Below are 21,483 nucleotides of genomic sequence, written 5' to 3'. Positions count from 1 at the left end.
CAACCATTCATCCATCCATCCCATTCGTCCATCCATCCATCCACTTAATAACCATGCATTGAACACTGTGTATATGCTGGGACTAGGAAGGACAGGCATATAAATAGGACTCAGCCCCTGTCCTTGAGCTCACAGTCGTGAGCGGGAGTGTGCCATGGGGTGTGTACAGAACTGTGAGGGAGCTCAGGACTCAAGGGCACAGGGTTCTTTCTAAGCCTTAGGGCAGTGGTGTTCCAAGTGTGGCATTAGCATCACTGGGGACCTTATTGAAAATGTAGATTCTCAGATTCTACCGGATCTCCTGAGACAGAGACTCCAAAGATGGGGGCCAGCAGTCTGGGTTTTACAAAGCTCTCCAGTGCACACTAAGTGCACACTAAAGCTTTAGGACCACTGCATTAGGGGATTTGCAAAGGCTTCACTGAGGAGGTGATATTCAAGTTAGCTCTTGGTGAATGAGGAAGAATTTCTTAGGAGGGAGAGGGCTTCCCAGGTAGAGGGAACTATTCATGGAGACAGGCAGATATGAAATAGCATGGCACATTGAGACAATTGGAAATCATTGGGTCTGACAGTAAGGCTGGATTTAGGGGATGCAGAGGAAAGGTGGAAATGTACTTAGGGCCCACAGTGGGAAGCGTCTTCTATGCCCCTCTTCGTAGTCTTTATCCTATAGGCAATAGGAAGCCACAGTAGCCATTACTAGAAGGCAAGAACAAATAACTTATAAAGACATCTGTTTGGAGTCTTATTGTTATATGGTATATCTCTTTTATTTAATAGCATAAGTAAATATAACATACTCTCTATAGTATACTCAGAGCTCCTAAGAGGGAAATTAAAATATATATATATAAATATATATATATATATATATGAGTCTATAAAATTTATTTCAAGCTTATTTTTCAGGTCCATGGAATTGAAGTTGGGTTGTTCTAGGTTCCTGGAGGTCTCAGCCTTTTGTGCAAGGGTGGTGTGCCTGGCGCAAAGTTAGGCTTTTCATCTCTGTTGAGAGAAAAGCAGCCCCAGCCCTAGCACGCCTTTGGAGGGCATATTACACTCTGCAGAGCTGAGGGGGAGAACCAAGTTGATTAAGGGCAATGTCTGCTGATTAGATAATCTGAAAATTCATCTGATAATGTGCAAATTATCTAAAAGAAGCATATGATGTCATTGCCACACTGTTGGGAAAGCTCTAACAGATGTTAGTCTTCTGATATCTCTTGTCCTCTAACATATGGTCCAGGGGTGGCCAAAAGCTTTAAGAGATAGAGTGAAAATTACCTTTGAAACAAGCTTAGACATTTTGGATCACTCCGAAAGGTGAATGGAAAGCCATAAAGCCCAGACAGCTAACCACATACCTAAACTTGACACAGGAGATCCAGCCTTTGTTATTAGGGGAGACGGAGGGACTCTTTCCAGGAAATTGGCCTGCTGCTTCCTTCTCAAAGAGCAAACTGGGAAACTAGCAATGGGTGTTTTTTAGACACATTATTAACTAGACAGTTTTCAGATTATAAAGCAAAGAATCCATGGAGTTGCTCTGGGCCTTGCAGGGATACTTGGGACTCACTTTCTGGCCTCAGAGGTCATCTACATACTTGACCTTGTGGCTGAGGGAATGGCTGTGGAGTTGGTCAGTCCAGGGTGTGATGGTGACCCTGCCACTCTGCCATCTTCCAGTGGTACAAATGTGGGCCTCTTGCCTACACTTGTGCTTCTTAATTGCCTCATCTATAACATGGAGGTAATAATCCTCCTGCCCTCATGGGGTTGCTATGAGTCTTAAATGAGATAATGTGAGTGTTTGGCACTGTGCCTGTGAGCACTAATGTCCCATCTCTGTCCCATCTGGGCCCACAAGCATGTCTGTGACCATAGATGGCTCCTCTGAGTTATGGCTCCATCTGAGCCCATGTGATGGGACTTTGCTACCACTGTGAAGCTAATGACCTGTGAGGTCTCACTGGCATCAACAGTAACTATCAGAGCCTGACCTGGCCCTGGCATATCCTTGTCTAAATCTTAGATATGGGACATGGATCCATCTAAACAGGCTCACTATGAGTATTTATTGAGCACTTATTGTACCTGCACCCAGCTGTGGGGAGAAGTGTAACTGGGCCTCCAAAAAGCGATAACGTGGTCTCAGCCCTGGGAGAACTTCTGGTGCAATTGCGGAAGTAAGACAGGGACATAAAACACAGCCAGAGAAAGGTGTGAAGGGGAGTCTAGACAAGTGTGGCACCCTGTTATTTGCCATGCCATTGCCCTAGGATTGGGCCTCCACATGTCTCTTGGCTGTCTCAGTTTTATTTCTCTCACATTTGGGGCCTAATTACCTAGAATGTGCAGGATGGAAGAGACCCACATACCGAACAGCAGCAGTGGCAATGGTGCTTGCTGGCATTCCCAGAGCGTGTCACGTGGTGCTAAGCATGCCATGTTGATCTCATTCATTCCTCACAATAACCCTACAAGGCAGGTGCTGTATCCCCCAGAGGACAGCAAGGCACACCCATGGACAGGGAGGATGAATGTGAATCCATGAGTCATGTACCACTTGTTGGGAGAGTTTACTTATTTTGGTCTTTGATTTTTCCTGCCTTGTTTTAGAAATAAGATTATCTTGCATGTAGAAGAGGAAAGAGGGAAAGAGATGATGGAATAACTACTAGGTGTCAGGCATTCTACACACATCATCTCATGTTATGTTCACAAGTCCATTAGGCACATGTTATTATTCTCATTTTACAGACAAGGAAACTGAGGCTCAGAGAGGTCGAGTAACAGACAGCAAGGTGGGAAGCTGTGACATGAATGGGCTTAAGTTGGATACCATTGAGTTATGTCAGGACTTTGGAACCCTGAGTGATGGGCCCTAGTCCCAGGCTTGGATCTTTGTCATGGTCCTACCGATGTCCCTTAATTTTTTTCCTCAAGACTAGTTGTCTAATGCAGCATGTTGCATGGTGGCTTTTCAAAAGAGATGAACATGTTAATAGGCATTGTCTTAATGGGCTTGGGCTGCCATAACAACATTCCATAGACTGGGTGGCCTAAACAACAGGAATTTATTTCTCACAATTCTGGAGACTGGAAGTTCAAGATCAAGGCGCTGGCAGGGTGAGAGTGTGGTGAGGGCTCTCTCCTTGGATTGCAGATAGCCACCCTCTCATCGTGTCCTCTCAAGGCCTTTCTTTGGTGTGTATGGGTGTAGAGAGAGAAACAACCTTTTTGGTGTCTAATAAGGGCACTAATCTCATTACAAGGACCCCACCCTCATGACCTCACTAAACCTAATTGCCTCCCAAAGATCCTTTTCCAAATATTATCCCTTTGGGGGTTAGGGCTTTGACATATGAATTCTGGGGATGAGGGACACACTTCAGTCCATAGCAGGCACATTTACTCTTCAAAGCTCTTTACTAACTTTGGCTGTTTGGGATGGTTTTTTTTTTTTTTTTTGAGACGGAGTTTCACTCTTGCTACCCAGGCTGGAGTGCAATGGCGTGATCTTGGCTCACCGCAACCTCCGCGTCCTGGGTTCAGGCAATTCTCCTGCCTCAGCCTCCTGAGTAGCTGGGATTACAGGCACGCGCCACCATGCCCAGCTAATTTTTTGTATTTTTAGTAGAGACGGGGTTTCACCATGTTGACCAGGATGGTCTCGATCTCTTGACCTCGTGATCCACCCGCCTTGGCCTCCCAATGTTTGGGATGTTTTATAGACCCCACCCCTGCATTACAAATTCTAGTTCAGACTTTAATTGGTAAATGACTTTGACTGGAGAAAAAAAATCACACGTCATTCTATTCAATAATTTTCTTGAATCTCTCTCATTCTGTATTTTACTGTCTTTCCTGGTTCTCATTTTTTTTTTCTTCTAAACTTGCTCTTTAAAAAAAAAAGCTTGTGCCCAAAGTAAAATACTAGGATTCATCCTTGCCTCTTGGTTTTCCTTCAGTCCTCCAAAATAGACCCTACAGTGTCTTCCTCTCTCCACCTTCTGGCCACCTCTGGCTTCTGCCTGGGTCATTACAACTTTTTTTTAATTGGTCTCCCAGCCTCTAAAGCAGGCTGGGTGTGGTGGCTCGTACCTGTAATCCCAGCAGTTTGGGAGGTTGAGGTGGGCAGATTGCTTGAGCTCAGGAGTTTGAGATCAGCCTGGCCACCATGGTGAAACCCCATCTCTACTAAAAATACAAAAATGAGCCAGGCATGGTGGTGCGTGCCGGTAATCCCACCTACTCGGGAGGCTGAGGTGGGAGGATTGCTTGAACCCAGGAGATTAAGGTTGCAGTGAGCCATGATTGTGCCATTGCTCTCCAGTCTGGGGGACAGAGTAAGACCTTGTCTCTAAAAACTAAACAAAACAAACAAAAAAGTTTAGAAAATATAAAGCAGATGATGCCACTCCTTTGCTGTCAACACTTGCATCACATTTGAATACAACCCAAACTCCTCATCTTCAGGGTCTGTGTTTTGCCTCTGACGTGTGGTCAGCAGCACCCGGAGCTTGGTGACACCTTGTCCAGGTCTGTGCAGCTACAGCACTGAAAGCCCCATGCCCTGGAACCCTCTGTCCCAGGCAAACCTGGATGCATGGCCACCCTACCAGGGGAGCTTTTAAGACATGTGGAATCTCAGGCCGTACCCTGGATCTATGAATTCCAATCTGAAATTTAGTGAGATCCCCAAATGATTTGCACAGCAAAATCTGGGAAGGCCTAGACTGTAAGGCCCTGTGTGTCTACCTCTCCGACTCACCTTCTCTCGGGTGTGTGGTTGCCTGGGTTCAGAGCCAAGTGAGCCACTCACTGACTGACATGTGACCTGAGCCGAGCTGCGTAGCCTCATGGATCACTATGTAAAATCAGATCATTAATGGCATCTATCTCATAGGTTATGATAAAGATTAAATAAGTGACTTCCAGGTGACGTGACTGTCACGCCGCATTAGAGCCGTGTTTCTCAAGCTTGAGGCTGCATCAGAATCACCTGGAACATTCATTAAAACACAGCCCACTGGATCCCACCCCCAGAGTTTCTGATTCAGCAGGTGGAAGATAGGGCCGCGGAATTGGCTTTTTTTTTTTTTTTTTTTTTTTGAGATGGAGTCTTGCTCTGTGGCCCAGGCTGGAGTGTAGTGGTGCGATCTCAGCTCACTGCTACCTCCACCTCCTGGGTTCAAGTGATTCTCTTGACTCAACTTCCCGAGTAGCTGGGATTATAGGCATGCACCACCCTGCCTGGCTAATTTTTATATTTTTAGTAGAGGCAGGGTTTCACCATATTAGCCAGGCTGGTCTTGAACTCCTGACCTCAAGTGATCCACCCACCTTGGCCTCCCAAAATTCTGGGATTACAGGCATGAGCTACCATGCTTGGCCAGGAATTTGCATTTTTGACAAGTTTCCAGGTAAACCACTACCTTAGAGAAATCTAGCTTTCCAAGACTGATGTTCAGTCAGTCAACTTCCCTTTTAAATTCCTTTTTTCTTTTGCATGCCAGGTAACTGGCCAGGAGTCAGGTTGTATTGTGAAATTGAAGGGGTAGCCTTGGTTTTTGCTCTTTTTCCTAATGCTCTGTCCCGGATAGGACAGATGTCTCTGGCTCTCAGCACCGACTTCCCAGCCTGCCTTTGGGGTGTGTCCCTGCCTGGGCCCCCATCCCCAGGCTGTGCTGCCCCTCAGCTCTGTGGTCTCTTGATTCCTTCCAGATGCTCAGGTCTAAAGCAGGAGGCTCAAGCTTTCCTTTTCTTTTTTTCTTTTTTCTTTTTTTTCTGAGATGGAGTTTCACTCTTGTTGCCCAGGCTGGAATGCAATGGTGCGATCTTGGCTTACCACAACCTCTTCATCCCAGGTTCAAGCGATTCTCCTGCCTCAGCCTCCTGAGTGGCTGGGATTACAGGCATGCACCACCATGCCTGGCTAAATTTGTATTTTTAGTAGAGATGAGGTTTCTCCATGTTGGTCAGGCTGGTCTCGAACCCCTGACTTCAGGTGATCTGCCCACCTCGGCCTCCCAAAGTGCTGGGATTATAGGCATAAGCCACCATGCCTGGCTAAGCTTTTCCTTTTCTTAAATACTGCTTTCAGTCTGAAGAACAAAGAAATTGCTGGTCCTCTTGCAGACTGAGTTCAGTGGTGCTGGTGAAGAGGACTGAGAGGGCAGGGCTGGGCAAAGCAAAACAAGGGGTTTGCTGAATCTTAATTATGTCAATAATAATATCTCAACAACTTAAACAGACAAAGCTTATCCAGCTCTAATACATCGAGGTGTCCTGGAATACATGAAGGGGAGTGACGTCACTTTGTTTAGAGCGCAGTTCATATAGTTGCTCTTAAATTAATGTTTTCTCCTTTAACAAACTCATTTGGTAGCAACCACAAGTTGCCACGCCAGCGCATGAACTGACCCAATCCCTAAACACTGGAAAGCGGAAATATCTCATTACGCGTCACATTCCCTCTTTGACACTGAGAACATTCCTGAGCTTTACTTGGTCTTTTTCTTACCTTTCTGACGCATTAATGGCAGACCCAGGGTTGCTCACCTAATGCTGGAGCACAAAGGACGTTCCTTGGGGTCCGTGTGACCGTCTGGCCCCAGATCTAGTGACATGGTGCACACACTCCTGGCAAATTGTTGTGGCCTTTTGGCAAACCGCAAATCACAGCTCTCACCAAATACATCCACCAAGATGGGGACGTCAGTGTGAGTGGGTATGTTTTCTGCTTTTACAGCATGGTTTTTAGGAGTGGATATTCACAAGGTTCATATGTAAAGGTGTAAGTCTTGGATAAAGATGGAGAAGAAGAAGGCAGGCACAGGAAGGGTGGAGGGCTGACTCCACATTTTGAAATATTCGTAATATTTCTACAGTCACCAAAAGTCACAGCAAGACAGGGCCTGTGTTCTTACTGGCTGCTGCTGGGCCCCTGGTGAGAGACTGAATGAGACTCAAGACTCCAGGGCCAGCTGAGCCTGGGAATTCTTGATGCCTTCCATTCTGGTTGACTAAGAAATGCCTAAGAGAGACGATTCCTGGGGGAGGCAGACGCAGTGGCTCTCCACACCACAGCTTTCTTCTCTCCAGTGTTTCTCCTTCCTACTTCTTCTGTGTGCCGATACGAGAGGGACTTAGGATAGTCACCCGGTGCTCAGGGGACTCTCCATCCGCTCAATTCCTGGTCATTAACTTCCTTTTGCCTGGCAGGTTGTTTTTTCTTTAAAAGCCTCCGTGATAATTTGTCCATCCTTTCCATCAGGATTGATGGTCGGCTCTGTGTCAGTCACTGCCAGCCAGGTGCCAGGGATACAGAGGTGAAGGGCATGGCTCCTGCCCTCAGGTAGCACATAGCTAACAGGAAAAGAGGCATTTATACCAGCACAGAACAGCGATGAAAGGCTGGGTTCCTCTGGGTGTGGAAAACTTGGTTTTTCTGTCTCTTACCTGATGAATACTCGAATAATAGACCTGAAGGGGACCCTAGGACCTCACCTGGCGCGTTCTCTTGCCTCTTGATCACCAATGCAGTCAAAACCCTGGGCCTCAGGGCCTTTCCCTGTGTGCAGAGGCCTCTCCAGAGAAGCCCGCCCTGATCGTGGCTTTAGTCATTAACCACACGCCTTCCCAGCTCTCCTGTGGCACGTGCTGCCTTTCCAGCTCATCTTGCCTCACCTTGTCCTTGACGGTGTGGAGTGTGACAGTTTATCAGCCCCATCCATAATTGTGAGGACTGATGACAGTGGCCCCAGACCTCAGTGCCTTCTGCACCTGCTCCCGAGCAGCCCCCTTCACTTTCCTGTACATTCATGGTGCCCTCAGGGCTGGTGGCAAGATGGCCTGTGGGGAGAGTAAGTTTTCTGCTGTCGAGGACTCTGATGGTTGGAGGGTCCTATGGGGAGCGGGCCCTGGTGTCTGCTTCCCCACCAGGCTTCCAGGCCCCCTGCCCCTCCACATTTGGGAGGAAGGCTTCCTTTGTCTTTCTCCTGGAGCCCTAGGGCGGGGCCTTAGTTGCTATTAGGTGGCCTAAGGAGAACCAGCCAGAAAGAAAGCCCCACACTTTTTATTCCTGGGATCTGTGGGATTTATTTTTTCATCAGTTCTAGGGAAGCAATGAAAAAAGGTGTCAGGCCTGGGGGATAATTTATATGAGTAAACACGACCAGCGAGCAGGAGCATGAGAATTAAGGCCATTTATCCCGGCTTTGATGCTCCCTTTGCCCTCTGGTCCAGCCTTCCCCACAGTCTCTATCATGCCACTTTTAACCCTCTCCTGGCTCTGCTCCACGCCGGGCCTGCTGCAGCTCCTCACAGCTGCCTTCTCTCCCCTGCCCGCCTCCCGCTCCTCCAGCAGCCCTCATTAAAGGCTGGGCAGAGGTAGCAGGCTGTGGCAGTGGCCTCCAGCTGAGGCCTGCTCCTGATTCTGCAGGGAAGGCACGTCGGGGTCCACCCTTGCTCCCCACCTCCCATCTCCTGCCCTCAAGCTTCCTCCGCCGGACTGGCCTAGCTGGAATGTCCTGCCTGGCTGGCTTGGGCTCCTTTCCTCTTTCCCTCCTTTCCTCTCCCCTTTCCTTCCCTCCGTCGTCCTCTGAAGATGCGCTCTGCACAGCCAAGTGGCACAGGGCTAGCATGCTTTACACTTGAGAGATGAAGTCATAACAGGTGGCAAGAGCGGAGGCTGCTGGAGCCCAGGATTCCGGTTGCCATGGAAACATGTCAGACCTGTAGAGGGACACGGGAACTGTCAGCCTGCGGAGGGTGGCGGGGGAACAAACGAGAGGGGTGAGGAGAGGCGCATCTCTTCCCAGAGGGTTCTGCTCACTGCCCCTGAATTCCCCAAGGGCTGTGCACCCCAACCTCCCAGCCTAGCAGGCTCCAGAAATGGAGCTGCTCAGCTGGGGCTGGGGCTGGGGCTGGGTGGTGGGCGCTGAGCGTGGCCGTGCGTTTGTGCACACCAGGCCCTGGCAGGCGGACAGAGCGTCTGCTCAGGATGTGAGGCCATGCTTTTGTGCACGTGCCAAGGAGGAGCCTGAACTTCTGGCCTGCTTCCTATTCCCTAGGATGCTTGGGACACAGCTCTGGTCTTAGCAGAACCCAGGCGAGTGGCTGTTGCCGACGGCTGGTTTGTTCCCGCCACTCATTCTTTCTGTGAGTGGCAGCCACATCACAGCAGAGATCAGACTCGGAGAGGGAGAGGCGGCACTGCCTGGGTGGTAGTTTTATGGAAGATTTGGAGCCTTGTTTGCCATAGACATAAAACCTGATTTAACTCAAAAACCCTGTAGTGTGCACTAATACCTTTCCAGAATGCCCGCTCTCCCTTCCCTGAGCGTGGTGTGGGACTGTGTGAAGCTTCGCTTTTCCTTTTTCTTGCTTTGATTTATCTGAATGCTCTTCCCTGCCTTCTGTTATTTTTTTTTCTACTTTCTTCATGAACTTTGTTCCCAATTTCCATTTTTTTTCTTTGAGCTTTTTAGAGTTCTCTCCCTCAGGTAGATTTCTAAACTCTTAAGGCTCACTTTATTTTCTCAGCAACTTACTTGTATCTCTTATATGATCTCAGCCCATGAACATTAATCAACAGAAAACCACATCCATCATCGCAGACGCTGCCATAGAGATACCACTCGGGTCTTTGCCCTCCCTGTCATCTTATTCTATAAAGAGGGACTCAATTTCCCATAAGCAGAAGCAAAATCTCTATTTAAATCCCACTTGCAAGGTCTGGGCGAGCTTTCTATTTATAGTAAAATCCTCTTTATAATGATCTCATATACGGTACCAGGAAATTGCTCATGGCTGGGTCAGGCCATAGGCCAATCTAGCCATGATGTGAGCTTTACTTAAAAAAATTCCTTCATGAGCCTCTGGAATTCTCCAGAGAAGTGTTTTCATAGAGTAGATGACAATAAACAGGATCACCCAGGATGGATTACTGTAGTAGGGACATTAAATTTAAGTTCAAAGGGAATTTCCACTTTTATCAGGCCAGTCTCAATAATTTTTATTGCTTTGGGCTTTGTAAATATCATATTGGGCAAATCAGGTTGACTCTAAAGAGATTTATGAAACATTTTATATGCAAGGTATGGCTGGAAAGTGTTTGCCTCTGGACTTCTCAGGAGGCAGAAAAGTGTGATTAGAGGCACAATCTCTGGGGACACAGACAAACTGAGGGTGAATCCTGCCTTCGAAGAGCCCAAATGAGGCTTGGAGCCAGTGCTTTAATCTCTTTGGATTTCAGTTACTGCATCTGTCAAAAAAAATCCCTACTTCACAAAGTTTTTGCAAGAATCAATGAAATAACATGTATAAAGCATCCACCAGAAGATTTGCCACAGTTTTGTGATAAATGTCTGCTTCCTTTTCTTCTCGATATGCAGTTGAACAAAAGGGAGGCTGAGTGGATAGGCATGACCTGGTATCCTCTCCTCAAGAGACAATGAATCATTGTCTTATATGTTCTTGTGTGTTTGGCATAGAATGATGTCTCACCTCCCGCAGGAGGGGCACAGTGTTATTCTTCCAGTGATGCAGGGCTGTTGGCTACTGACTTCTGTGTTCTCTGGGAGCTGGCTGTGAGACCAGATGACAGGCCAATTCATACACACATGGACCAGCTCTCCTCTGGTAGGGAAATAAACCAGGAGCAGTGAATGATATCCAGTGGTCCCAGGGGCATCACTGTGCCACCCACTAACATCCCTGCCATCGCTCTCTAAGTCATTCATCCCACAGATTGTAGGTGTTCCAACAATGAGTTAGAGCTGGTCTCCAACCTGAAGGAGTAGATCTGTTTAATATGGAGAGATGATAATGTAAAATGGGGAAAGGAGGCACACAGACGCATGTATAAACAAGGGTCACGATGGTGATATCAACAGTGTCTTCCCCAGAGCATGACTGATATGTGTTAGCTGAAGTTTGAGACAGTTCCATGGGAGAACCTTTGCTCTGAAACTAACCCCAAGTACCAAAAAGTGTAAGGAAATCAGGTGCATAAGCAATCAGTCCATTCCACACCATCTGACCACAATGGAAGGATGCTTTGAGCTCACTGTTATAAGAAGAGAGTAGAAACTGAAGCAAGAATGATTTCTCTGAAAATAAAACATAGCTGTTCATGATCACTTTCTATACGGGGCCACTGTCAGACTAAAAATGTACTTCCACACCGCAGCTGACCTGGCTTGTCACCACTGCACACACTGGGGCCTATACGTGGGATTTTAGACCCTCTCTCACTCCTTGGACAGGAACTTTGTATGGCCAACAGGATGCTGCTCTGACTCCATCTCCTCAGAAGCTTCCTTTCTTCTGATGAATTCAGTTCTTTTCCTTTGGTCTTTTTACAAAGGCTCAATTCCTCCATCACTGCCTGCTTAGCTCTACTAGATCATTTCTGATTTTTTTTATTTCTTGTAGTATTAGAGTTCCTGATTCAATAGGGTATTCTACCAATGATCTGTTGGTAGTGAATGCTGAATAGAATTGTATTAGTCCATTTTCATACTGCTAGGAAGAAATGCCCAAGACTGAGTAATTTATAAAGAGAAAGAGGTTTAATGGACTTATGGTTCCACCTGCCTTGGGAGGCCTCACAATCATGGCAGAAGGCAAAGGAGGAGCAAAGGCACGTCTTACATGGCAGCAGGCAAGAGAGCATGTGCAGGGAAACTGTCCTTTATAAAACCATCAGAGCTCATGAGAATTATTCACTCTCACAAGAACAGCATGGGAAAAACCTGCCCCCATGATTCAGTTACATCCCACTGGGTCTCTCCCATGATATGTAGGGATTATGGGAGCTGCAATTCAAGATGAGATTTGGGTGGGGACACAGCCAAACCATATCAAGAATTAATCTGCAAGTTTTTATATTCTATATTTTACTTCATTATCCTCAGACATCACAAGGGATACAGTGTGTTGGAGAAAATGAGATTCTTTGGTTACTTAAAGATCTTGTGGATGGGGAGGAAATTGAACATTATAGGAAGTCCCTGAGAGTATAGGAGAGAGACAGCTGAGGAGAATAGGCCCCCTGCAAGTTTTTATGGAATGATATATATAGGATTCTTTGATTGCCTTCCATGCAGGAAGCTACCTAAGTAATGACTGGCATCTCCATATTTTATATCTAGTTCATATCAATTGAGACACTTACCTTTGGTTTACCCTCAGCCCCTAAATTTAGTATACTCCATCTCTTCTTTCTGTTCATTGTTTGATAGATTTCCACCCATCTCTTGATGAGGAGACTCTGAGTTTATTTGCTTCCTAGAGATGCTTGGATTTTCTTAGGAGAGTTCTAAAAATGACGAAGATGGTGATTGAGGGAGAAGGGAGAAAGGGGCACTGGTACTTCTGGGTTTGGGTAATGAAAATTTTATAGGCAGAGTAAAATTTTTGCAGATGTACTTCTTTTTGGAGATTATTTGCAAAACCATTCTGTATGCCATGCAGATGTGTTTGAGATCCAGAGACTGATGAAGAAAAGCCCATACTCAACAGACCCCAGAATGTGGCCAGCTCCTCTGTCTCCCCTAAACAGCTAACACTTCTTGTACAGAATTGTCTGCCTCCCTGAAGATGGAAATCAATGACTTAGAAACCAATTAAACAATCCAAATAGCAACTGATAAATGGATTAACCCTCTGTAATGAAATTCTGCTAGCTTTTGTCTTCCGCCTTCCTCAGGTAAGTTTTCTATTCCTGGAGGCAAAGCAGAGGCATGGAGGAAGTGGAGGCCAGAGGGAATCACATTAAAGTGGGTGAATCCGTTTATCACTTACTGTCTGGATGGTATTTCTGCTCACATCTCTGTGTCCTTTTTCAGATTTGTACCCTATGGGAGCCTGATTAACATTAGCCAGTGAATAATGAAAGGCAGCAGCAGACACTGGGTCTGGAGAGGAGGAAGATACTTGGGTGGTTAAGGCTGATCCCATAAACAGAGAGACTTTTCTTCTTAGTCACGAACAGGGAGTGTGAATGTGACAAAGAAATGCCTGCAGTGGGGAAGGAGAAACAGAGAAAAAGGGAGGCATTTCTCTCCCTGCAAATAACCTGTTCAAGGCTTCTCAAGCAGCCCCTGGAAATGGAATGATTTTGGTGCTTGAGGACAGGTGCTGTTCTCCTCACAGGCTTTGTTTTCAAGGTCATGTTCCAAGAGTTATCTTGGCCTTTGTTTAAGGGCTTCCAGCAGGAGTGGGTTTTGAAGTCAGTGTGTTCAGTTACTTGTGATGGTCTTAAGCCTAGAGACATGCTCAGTAACTCACATTTAATCCATCTCTGGCATGAGGCTGAGCCAAGCGCCTAGAAAGCTGGGTCTAGTTCTGATTCTAGGCACTTGGGGTCTTGGGTACTTCCCACGATCAATGCATCTGGGCTTCAGGGAGATGGGACTCCCCTTCAGGGAGATTGATGCCCTACCAAGATGTCTGTCAAAGTCCCCAAGAACGTCTTCGGTATTATTCCTGGAAATGACCACCCATCGGTGCTTCTTTGTTCTCCATTTCAGGGACAGGAAGAATATCTACTAAACAAAAGCACCATTCCCAATGGCAAGGTCCAGATACTGGTTGTTTCCTCTCCCTCTTCTCACACTGCGGGGTGTGGTTTCCATCTGATGCCTGGGGCCTGGGCCTGCAAGACTGATTGTTGAGGGCTGAGAGTAGTTCACTTGACCAGTACCCCTTCCAGATGGTTTGATCATCTAAGGATGCAATCAGAGGAGCAGGGTGATTTCCACAACAACACAGAGTTGGGAAATACTCTAAAAATGAAAGTAAACTCTAGGTGACTTGAAAGACATTAGTACCATTAAACCTGAAAGGATTCAAAAGAAAGCCTAGCCCAATTTGCCAACTTGGTGATAATAAAACTTCAAATTCCTTCTGGAGCAAATTCTACCACACTGTAGGAAGAAAAGGGGCGGTTGAAACGCACGTAAGCCTGAAATTGGAATGTTTTAAATGTTCCCACAGCCCAGAAAGGACCGGATGGAACAGTCATTCCCAATAACTACTGTGACTTCTGCTTGGGGGGCTCCAACATGAACAAGAAGAGTGGGCGGCCCGAAGAGCTGGTGTCCTGCGCAGACTGTGGACGCTCTGGTGAGTGTGACCCCTTCCTGCACCGGGTGCCCATAGACCAGGAATGCTCCTCTTGCATTCCTCTTCCATCTTGTGGTGGAGGAGACTGGAGAGGGAGGCGACGGCGGTGACACTTTCGAGTGGAGAGGGGTTTTCAGCTCGTCCTGATATTTTTCCTCTTTGGGTCTTAAGAACCGAAAGTTGTGCCCTAGGATCCAGGGAAAGGGCAAAGAGAAGTTTTGGATTTGTGCCTGGCCTTTCCATGAGGTGCCTATTTCTTTGTGCGTGTTTTTACGGACCACAGCGAGGTAGGGTGGAAATGCCTGGAGAGAAGGCAATGTGCTTTCTCGTAGTGGATGATGCACATGTAACAAAAAGATGTGTTTGTTCTGCGGAAGTGCCTAGGGCAAACCCAAAGAGTGTGGTGTGGAAACATGGGTATTGGGAGAGCAACCACATCTTGGATTGTGGGAATCAGAGATCCCTGGGCTCCTGGCCAGCTGCATAAACACCACCTCCATCGGCCACTCATCTCATTTTCTAAAATGGAGCAAAAGAGACCCTGATAGATCAATGAGGCAAAAGGACAGGCATTCCTAGGGCCAATCTGGAGTTGATACGGTGTGTATGTTTATATTTCAACCTACCCAAAGGCTCAAGTAACAAAAAGATACTTCTGGTCTTGTTCCTTCACTCTTAAAATGAATTCAGGGCTTCAGGTTACGTTCAAGCTGTTGTTCTGTTTTTTAGTTCTAACCAAACCATTATTTTTGGCTGGCCATGGTTGGTTGGTACTCTCTATTTTTCAATATTGTATTATGTCACCGCCAGGCCACAGTGCAAGGCAGGGAGGAAGGAATTTCAACCTCAGTTTTAGTCTCATCAGCTCCTGATATGAGTAGGTGAAACAGTTTGATTGGATGCTTGGTTCCAGCAGTGAGGAGTCATTTCTCCTTTTTACCTTTCTATCCAGTGTCTTTTTCACTCCCAGTCCCCAGAGAAGGACTGAGATGACTCCCTCATGGTTTACTGTAGCAACTCAGTTCTTTCCTTGCTCTGGGTCTGCAAACCTTAGCTTTAGCCCTTTTATATTTTGATGGTAGGGCTGTTAGGGCTTAAGACTGGCTTGAGTAGCAAATCAGCAATTTAAAAAGACTGTGGTTTCTGCTGCACACAACCCTTAACGTGTAACTCTCAAGGATCCTGACAGGGTGGTCCATTTGTGCAATTCTGTCAATTCATTTACTGTCTAAACATGGTACCTAATGTTGAATTTTTTACTCTACTGATGCTAGCTTAGAAGACAGGGCCCTTGTGATAGCGGGCTCTGTTTTTTTTAGATGCTTACAAAAAAAAACCAGATGAAATTCAATGCTGTGTTTTTTAAAAGCAAGCAATCAGATGAAATCTGTACTTCCAGAAGCAAGATCACTTGGAGTGATGTTCTGAGCAACATGTTATGGACTGCTGTAGGTTTCGATGGGTTGAGGGGGCAGCCTGAGAATTCTTCTTGCAAACTTCTATAATGTATATCTCCCCTTCCTTTCTTAGAAAAGATGGGGTGCTAGAATCCCAGCCATGGGATGTCAGGAGTGGGTATTTGTTTTTTCTATGCAAAGCCTCTTTCCACAATCTTCTCTCAGCTTTCCCCGCAAGGTTCTGCCTGCTGTGTGGCTTAGGAGCCATTTTCTACCAGCCATTTCTAGATATTCTCATTGCATTTGCCGATGATTAGTTTTGGCAGATCATTTAGTCAAGGTCTGACTCAGATATTCCTGAAATAGTTGATACCTTGGGAAGAAACAGGTGTCATTGGCCCATAAGATGAGATGTGCTTGTTAAGGGAGGTGGGTGAGTACTTCCCTGGGGCCTCCCTACGGTCCTTCCAGAGAAGAGTATGGAGCTTGGAGGAGCTTCCTTCCCCCTCGCATCTACCCCACCACAGCTGTTTCCTGGGAGAAAATGAGATTCCTGAAATTGACACCATGTGGGTTGTATCTTTCCCTTATCCAAGAGCAGTCCTGGGGCTCATTTAGAATGCGAAAAAGTTTAAACCTGAGTTTTACAGATTTCAGGATGCTCTGTTTTATTAGGACTTTTCTACTCCGACTTCTCACCTTCTTAGTGCTCTGAGTGAGACTTGACAAGTGAACTTTCTGGAGTAACCAATACCCGGGCTTGGTTGGTGGCTGGAGTGTGTGTGTGTACGTGTGGTGTGCACATGCACACATGTATGTGGATACAGTTCACAGCAATTTCCTCCAGTGGTTAAAGAAAGCAAACTCTTTTATCACCTGCCACTTATCAGACTTTCCAACTTGCTTTTGCTTTCAGTGCAAATGAACTACATGGTGTAAGGGGAGAATTGAAAGGGTTCTGAAAGGATGGGATTAGAAGTGGGTAAAAATAAAAATGAATGGAGGCTTAACCACCTTGAATGGGTTATCTGACAGTAATACCTTTGTAGAGCTGACTGTCAAAGTGAAGGACAATCATTGTTCAAAGAAACACCAACAGAAAACAGCAAAGAAATGCCAGCCAGGCTTAGAAACCACCAAGGAGAATCATTGTCTGGGGCAGGGTCGAGTGAGCATGCAAGCGTCTGTGTGTACGCACAGCAGAAGAAAGATCATGGGTGGATCTTTTGCTGTCTGAAGCTGTGGACATATGTACTGTGGTAGAGGCGATGCCTTTTCGGGGAGTGGGGGAAGCCTCTTCCCTGGAAATGTTCGCGTTGTCCCAAATCCCCGTCACCAGGTGATGCACCCGGTTAATCCCTTTGGTGTGAAAATGGTTTAATATCTTGCTATTAAGAATAACATTGTAATATCATAATGAGAATATTAATAATGCTGTCTATTGCTTAACCCATGTGCTGATATATTCATCATACATGTCAGCTCATTTGGGAGGAGAAGGCAGGAAGGAGAAGGAGGCAGCGGCCGCAGCACGCACCACGGAGGACTTATTCGGTTCCACGTCAGAAAGTGACACGTCAACTTTCCACGGCTTTGATGAGGACGATTTGGAAGAGCCTCGCTCCTGTCGAGGACGCCGCAGTGGCCGGGGTTCGCCCACAGCAGATAAAAAGGGCAGTTGCTAAACCCACGGAACAGACTCTCTGGCCAATTAGCCATCCCCCTCTGACTTTGGTCTTTGTGCTGGTTCTGATATATTTTTTTTAAATGAAAGACAACTTTAGGTTTTCCCTCTATCCTTGCTTTTTTCCCCCTCACCTCCCATGTGCCCCTCTGTCCCTCCCCCACCCCTCTGTTTTGGGTATGTACAACAGAAGCACAGACTACTGAAACAAAGCAAACGAGCAGAATGAACGTTCTTCCAAGAGACGGCATCGTGATGTGCTATTTATTTTCCATAGAAATAGGAAGTTAGGTGGATTGTCTCTTTTTTGAGGGGAAGGGGGTCTTTTTGACAGGAGCAGAGTTGATTTCCTCAATTTTCATATTTATTGGCAAAAGGAAGAGAAGAGGAACTTTGGGTTTGGAAACAAAGAACCAATAACGTTAAAACATTATTATTTATATATTCTAGCTATTATTAGAATCAGACTTTTTTTTTGAGAAAGAGAGAGAGAAGGGAAATCAAAGAAATCGAAGTAATTTCCTGTTTAGAGGCAAGCCACCGGGGGGAGAGTTTCCTCAATGGGAGGTGGTCGCACTTTCTGTGCCCCACAGAGTTTGTGGCTCCCTGCGGCAGACCCCTCCCTCATTCTCCTCCCTGACCTTCCCGTCTTCCTCTCTGCTTGCGAGAAAATGTCAGTAGTTCCAGAGAAGTCGGGGCGTCTATGCCTGGCCTCCCTCCACACCCGGGCCCTGACCAGCCGCCTCCTGGGCTCCTCCTCCTCCGTCAGTAGAGCTGCTATTTTGTTATTGCTGGTTTTTCCTCACTTTCCTCCTGGCAAAGAACGACTTCCAAATGCAGGGATGGAACATAAGCAGAACATCACGGGCTCAGCAGTGACTCCACCACCCGAGGCCAAGACTGTGCTCCTGGAAGAAAGAAGGAGACCTCACCATGTGTTTCCCTTCCCCTTGCCCCCGTTAAGAAACATACCAATACCCGTTGGATGATGAAGGCTACCGTATTTCTTCTATATTTTTTTATAGTGTCCGCCAGGCACTTTGTTTTATGTTTCCAATAGTACTTCCTGAAATAAACCAAAGCAACACTGCTCAAGACCCCTGGGGCGATGGAGAAGGCTACCCACCTCACTGACAGTCCCAAGAATGACAGCTGCGAGGTCCTAGTCAAAAGGTATGTCTTGGCTAACCTGTCTTACAATGTGGGCAAAACCATCATATCTATTTTTTAGTTTTCTTTTTCTTTTTCCTTTTCCTCCCAGCTTGCTTTTTTGTTTTCCTGGGTTTGGACCCACTTCTGCGTGTAAGAGTGGCTACTGGAGTGTCTCCCCCTGGCCCTCTGTGGCCTGTGTGTGCATGGGAACTCACGTGTGCCCAGGCGTAGGTGTGGGAACTGAGTCTTGCTTGGACTATGGGAGGGGCTCAGTGTGGAGAATGGCAGGCTTCTGGCTTCAACTATGAGAGAAAATGGCTGGGGAAGTGCTTGGCTAACCCTGCCTCCCTTAGCTAGACCTGGAAGTGGAGTCCAGGGAACTGAGATTGGAGTTGGCTGCTGGATTTGGGTAGGAATAAGGAGGTGTGGCACTGCATGTCTAGGTGGTATTTCTTACTCTGGGTTCCAATTTCACAACCAGGGGGATGAATCCAAATTAAAGAAGATCCCTGATTAGGCACAACACTCAACTTGGCTGTTTGGAAGATTCTGAACTCCCTTTAAGTTTGGCCAGGTCTCCGGCTCCAGGAGTGCACAGTTCCAGAAACACAGGCAGAACCATCTGACATGGGCTGGGAGACCCAAGTAGCTGCCTGGTTAACAGGCTGCTTATCGGTGTGTCTGGGAAGATTCGCTTTATGGTCCAGCCCCTGCAAATCCTTGTGAATTAGACTGATTGTTGAAATAACAAACTAACCCAAACACAAGGACAAGCAAAGAAACCCAGAAATAAACTCTTTGTGCTTTCCTGGTAGCCTGAGACAGAAAGGACTTCTTCCACTTTTCTCATGTGTGAGATGTATATGTGATCGCCTGGACATTTATTCTCAGTTTTGAGAGAATGAAAGTAACAATCCCACCCACTTTTGGGATGTTCTGTGTAATCTATATGTGGCCTGTTCCTAGGAAATATGGCGAAACCTCCAACGTTGTCATCCTCTGCATGCTCAGCCAATAGAATTTGCTCTAGTGAGTTTCTGCTAAGGGGATACAACCTACACTTGCTGACATTTTCCACCTCTTGACTCTGTACCTTTGACTCAGATGTCGGATTCATGGGATTTTAACTTGCTTTCATTGGTAAAATGTGAGCTTCTATGTTAAATAAATATATGTTCAATCCATACTCTCATCTGAATTCTGTGTAGTTGCTCATAGTCCTAGAATTCTCAATGACTATTTGCCTTTACACTTGAGGTGTTTTTTTTCCCCTAAAAATCCACATAATTAAGGCAAATTCTAAAGGGCTACCTAATTTCAGAGTCTAGCTTGGAGTCTCACAGAGAAACTGTTTAGAACTAACAAGGCAAACCCACAGGAGAATGTTTGAGAATGGATATTGCTTGTCTATTTTATATTTAACGGTGTAGCTTGATCTTTGATCTGCATTTTCTCTTACTGGAGGTAGTAGACGTCCTCACCTTTCTTACTTGGGGTAATAGAAGCACAGTAATGTTTCTTAGCATTGCCAGAGTGTCTTGTCTCACCTTGCTTATAGTGTCTTTGAACAGACTTGGAATTTGTATCCTTAAATAAAAACTGGAAGGGACTTCTAAGATGATCAAGTTCAGATCTTTCACTTTTCAGTTGAGAAAAGTTGACCCAGAGAGGTTGAGTTAAGTTTGCAAGAGTGGAATGGGCATTGCTTTGGAGGGAATTGTTTTAAGGCAAAGGAAAGAAACTCTGAGAGAGATCGTATGGGAGGAGGAAGCTGGCTGTCCTGGGTTTCCAGCCACTTTAATGGTGGATGTTGCATCTTTGTCTCCCTTTCTCTAGGTAGCAATCATCAACATTTATGTGTAAGGCATTGTTCCGGGTGCTTTCCTCGGAATATTTCACTTAATCCTCATGACTGCTCCCATGAGATAGGTGTTTATATTCATCCCCAGTTTGCAGAAACTGAGGTTAGTAATAAGGTTAAGAAATGCACAGCTAGGAAGGAGCCAGGTTTTGGTCTTTGGCGACCTGATTGTAGAACCTCTACTCTGTCATTGCCTGCACTGCCCCTCGCATAGTCTGTGATTAAGGAATACATATATACGTGTGTGCTTGTGTACATACTTTGCCGTATCTTAATTCCAATGGAAGAAAATGTAATGACTATAGCTTTTTAAAGGCAATGTCATTAAAATAAATTTCAACAACTGAAGAGTGAGCAATTAGATCCCGTAAGAGAGAATTCCGATTCAGATTCTGTGCGGAATATTGTAGATAACTTACCTTCTTAATCGTCATTTCTAGATAATGTACAAAGAGATCTCCTTTTTTGTGACCTCAGGAATTGTAGGAGCTGTGTGAACAGTCAACACACCTTTCTGTTCTTGCTTTTGTTAAATAAGTGTCACTACTCAAAATGTAAATACAAAAGAAATGAGAGTCATCAAGATGAAAATGATCTGACTAGCTTCCTTTGCCCTCAGCTCAGTAAAGTATCACCGTGAGTTTTCTGAGTCCTAGCCCAAAGAGAGGGGAACCAAAGATACAGAACTTTCTAGATTTGTTACACTAGTTTAATCCCCTGGAGAGGGGGCTGTTGACATATAAAGGTGACAGTTGTTATCATTTAGCTGATTTTTTTTTCCGATCTAGAACAATCGAATCCTTTATTTCTGTTACCGAGAGACTATGTAGAGATCAGACACTATAATCACTATAACCCTGGGAATTAGAAATCTGCATTTAATTTTTTAAAGGTACTTTAAAGTCAGTAATCCAATTTGCTACTGGTATTTTAGAGAGAAGAATTTAATAAAAAAATTTGATCTTCACATCAATGGCATCCCTTTAAGGGTTCCAGCTTACTCTGCGTCTCTCTCTGCACCTAATGGGCTGCAGACTGAGACTGGCTTTATTCAGCACTGGAGGGAATGCAAGATCATCACTCGGGGAGAGACTAAAGGCTGTTTGGAGGTTCTTGCTTCATGGTGGAATAAAATTAATTAACTTTATCACACTATGCCTCCTGTTACGTCTGATGAATATGATCTTGAACATGTACTTAAAGTTGGAGCAGACTCATCTGTTAGGAATTTTTCCTCATGGGATTTTGCT

At 45.8% G+C, this 21,483-nt stretch overlaps 1 protein-coding gene across 4 annotated transcripts in view; it reads left to right on the top strand.

Moving 5' to 3' along the window:
• The window catches only part of DPF3 (double PHD fingers 3), a 291,911-nt gene that overhangs the window by 208,768 nt on the left and 61,660 nt on the right, over positions 1 to 21,483 (top strand). For 2 of the 4 annotated variants that reach the window (XR_001105013.2, XR_001105012.2), the window contains exons 8-9: positions 14,011 to 14,139; positions 17,019 to 18,393. Coding sequence is in view for 2 of the 4 variants with exons in the window: in XM_012438050.2 (XP_012293473.1) it covers positions 14,011 to 14,139 (129 nt within the window). In the remaining 2 variants the exon portion in view is untranslated. The remainder of the gene's footprint in view (positions 1 to 14,010; positions 14,140 to 17,018; positions 18,394 to 21,483) is intronic. The other 2 variants (XM_012438050.2, XM_012438049.2) reach the window with 1 other exon arrangement.

The sequence above is a fragment of the Aotus nancymaae genome, unplaced genomic scaffold (assembly GCF_030222135.1).
Source record: "Aotus nancymaae isolate 86718 unplaced genomic scaffold, 86718_ANA_hifiasm-v0.15.2.pri h1tg000011l, whole genome shotgun sequence".
In the NCBI taxonomy this organism is placed as follows: Eukaryota; Metazoa; Chordata; class Mammalia; order Primates; family Aotidae; genus Aotus; species Aotus nancymaae.
The sequence above is the reverse complement of the archived record's forward strand: the minus strand, read 5'-3'. Positions and strand labels throughout refer to the sequence as shown.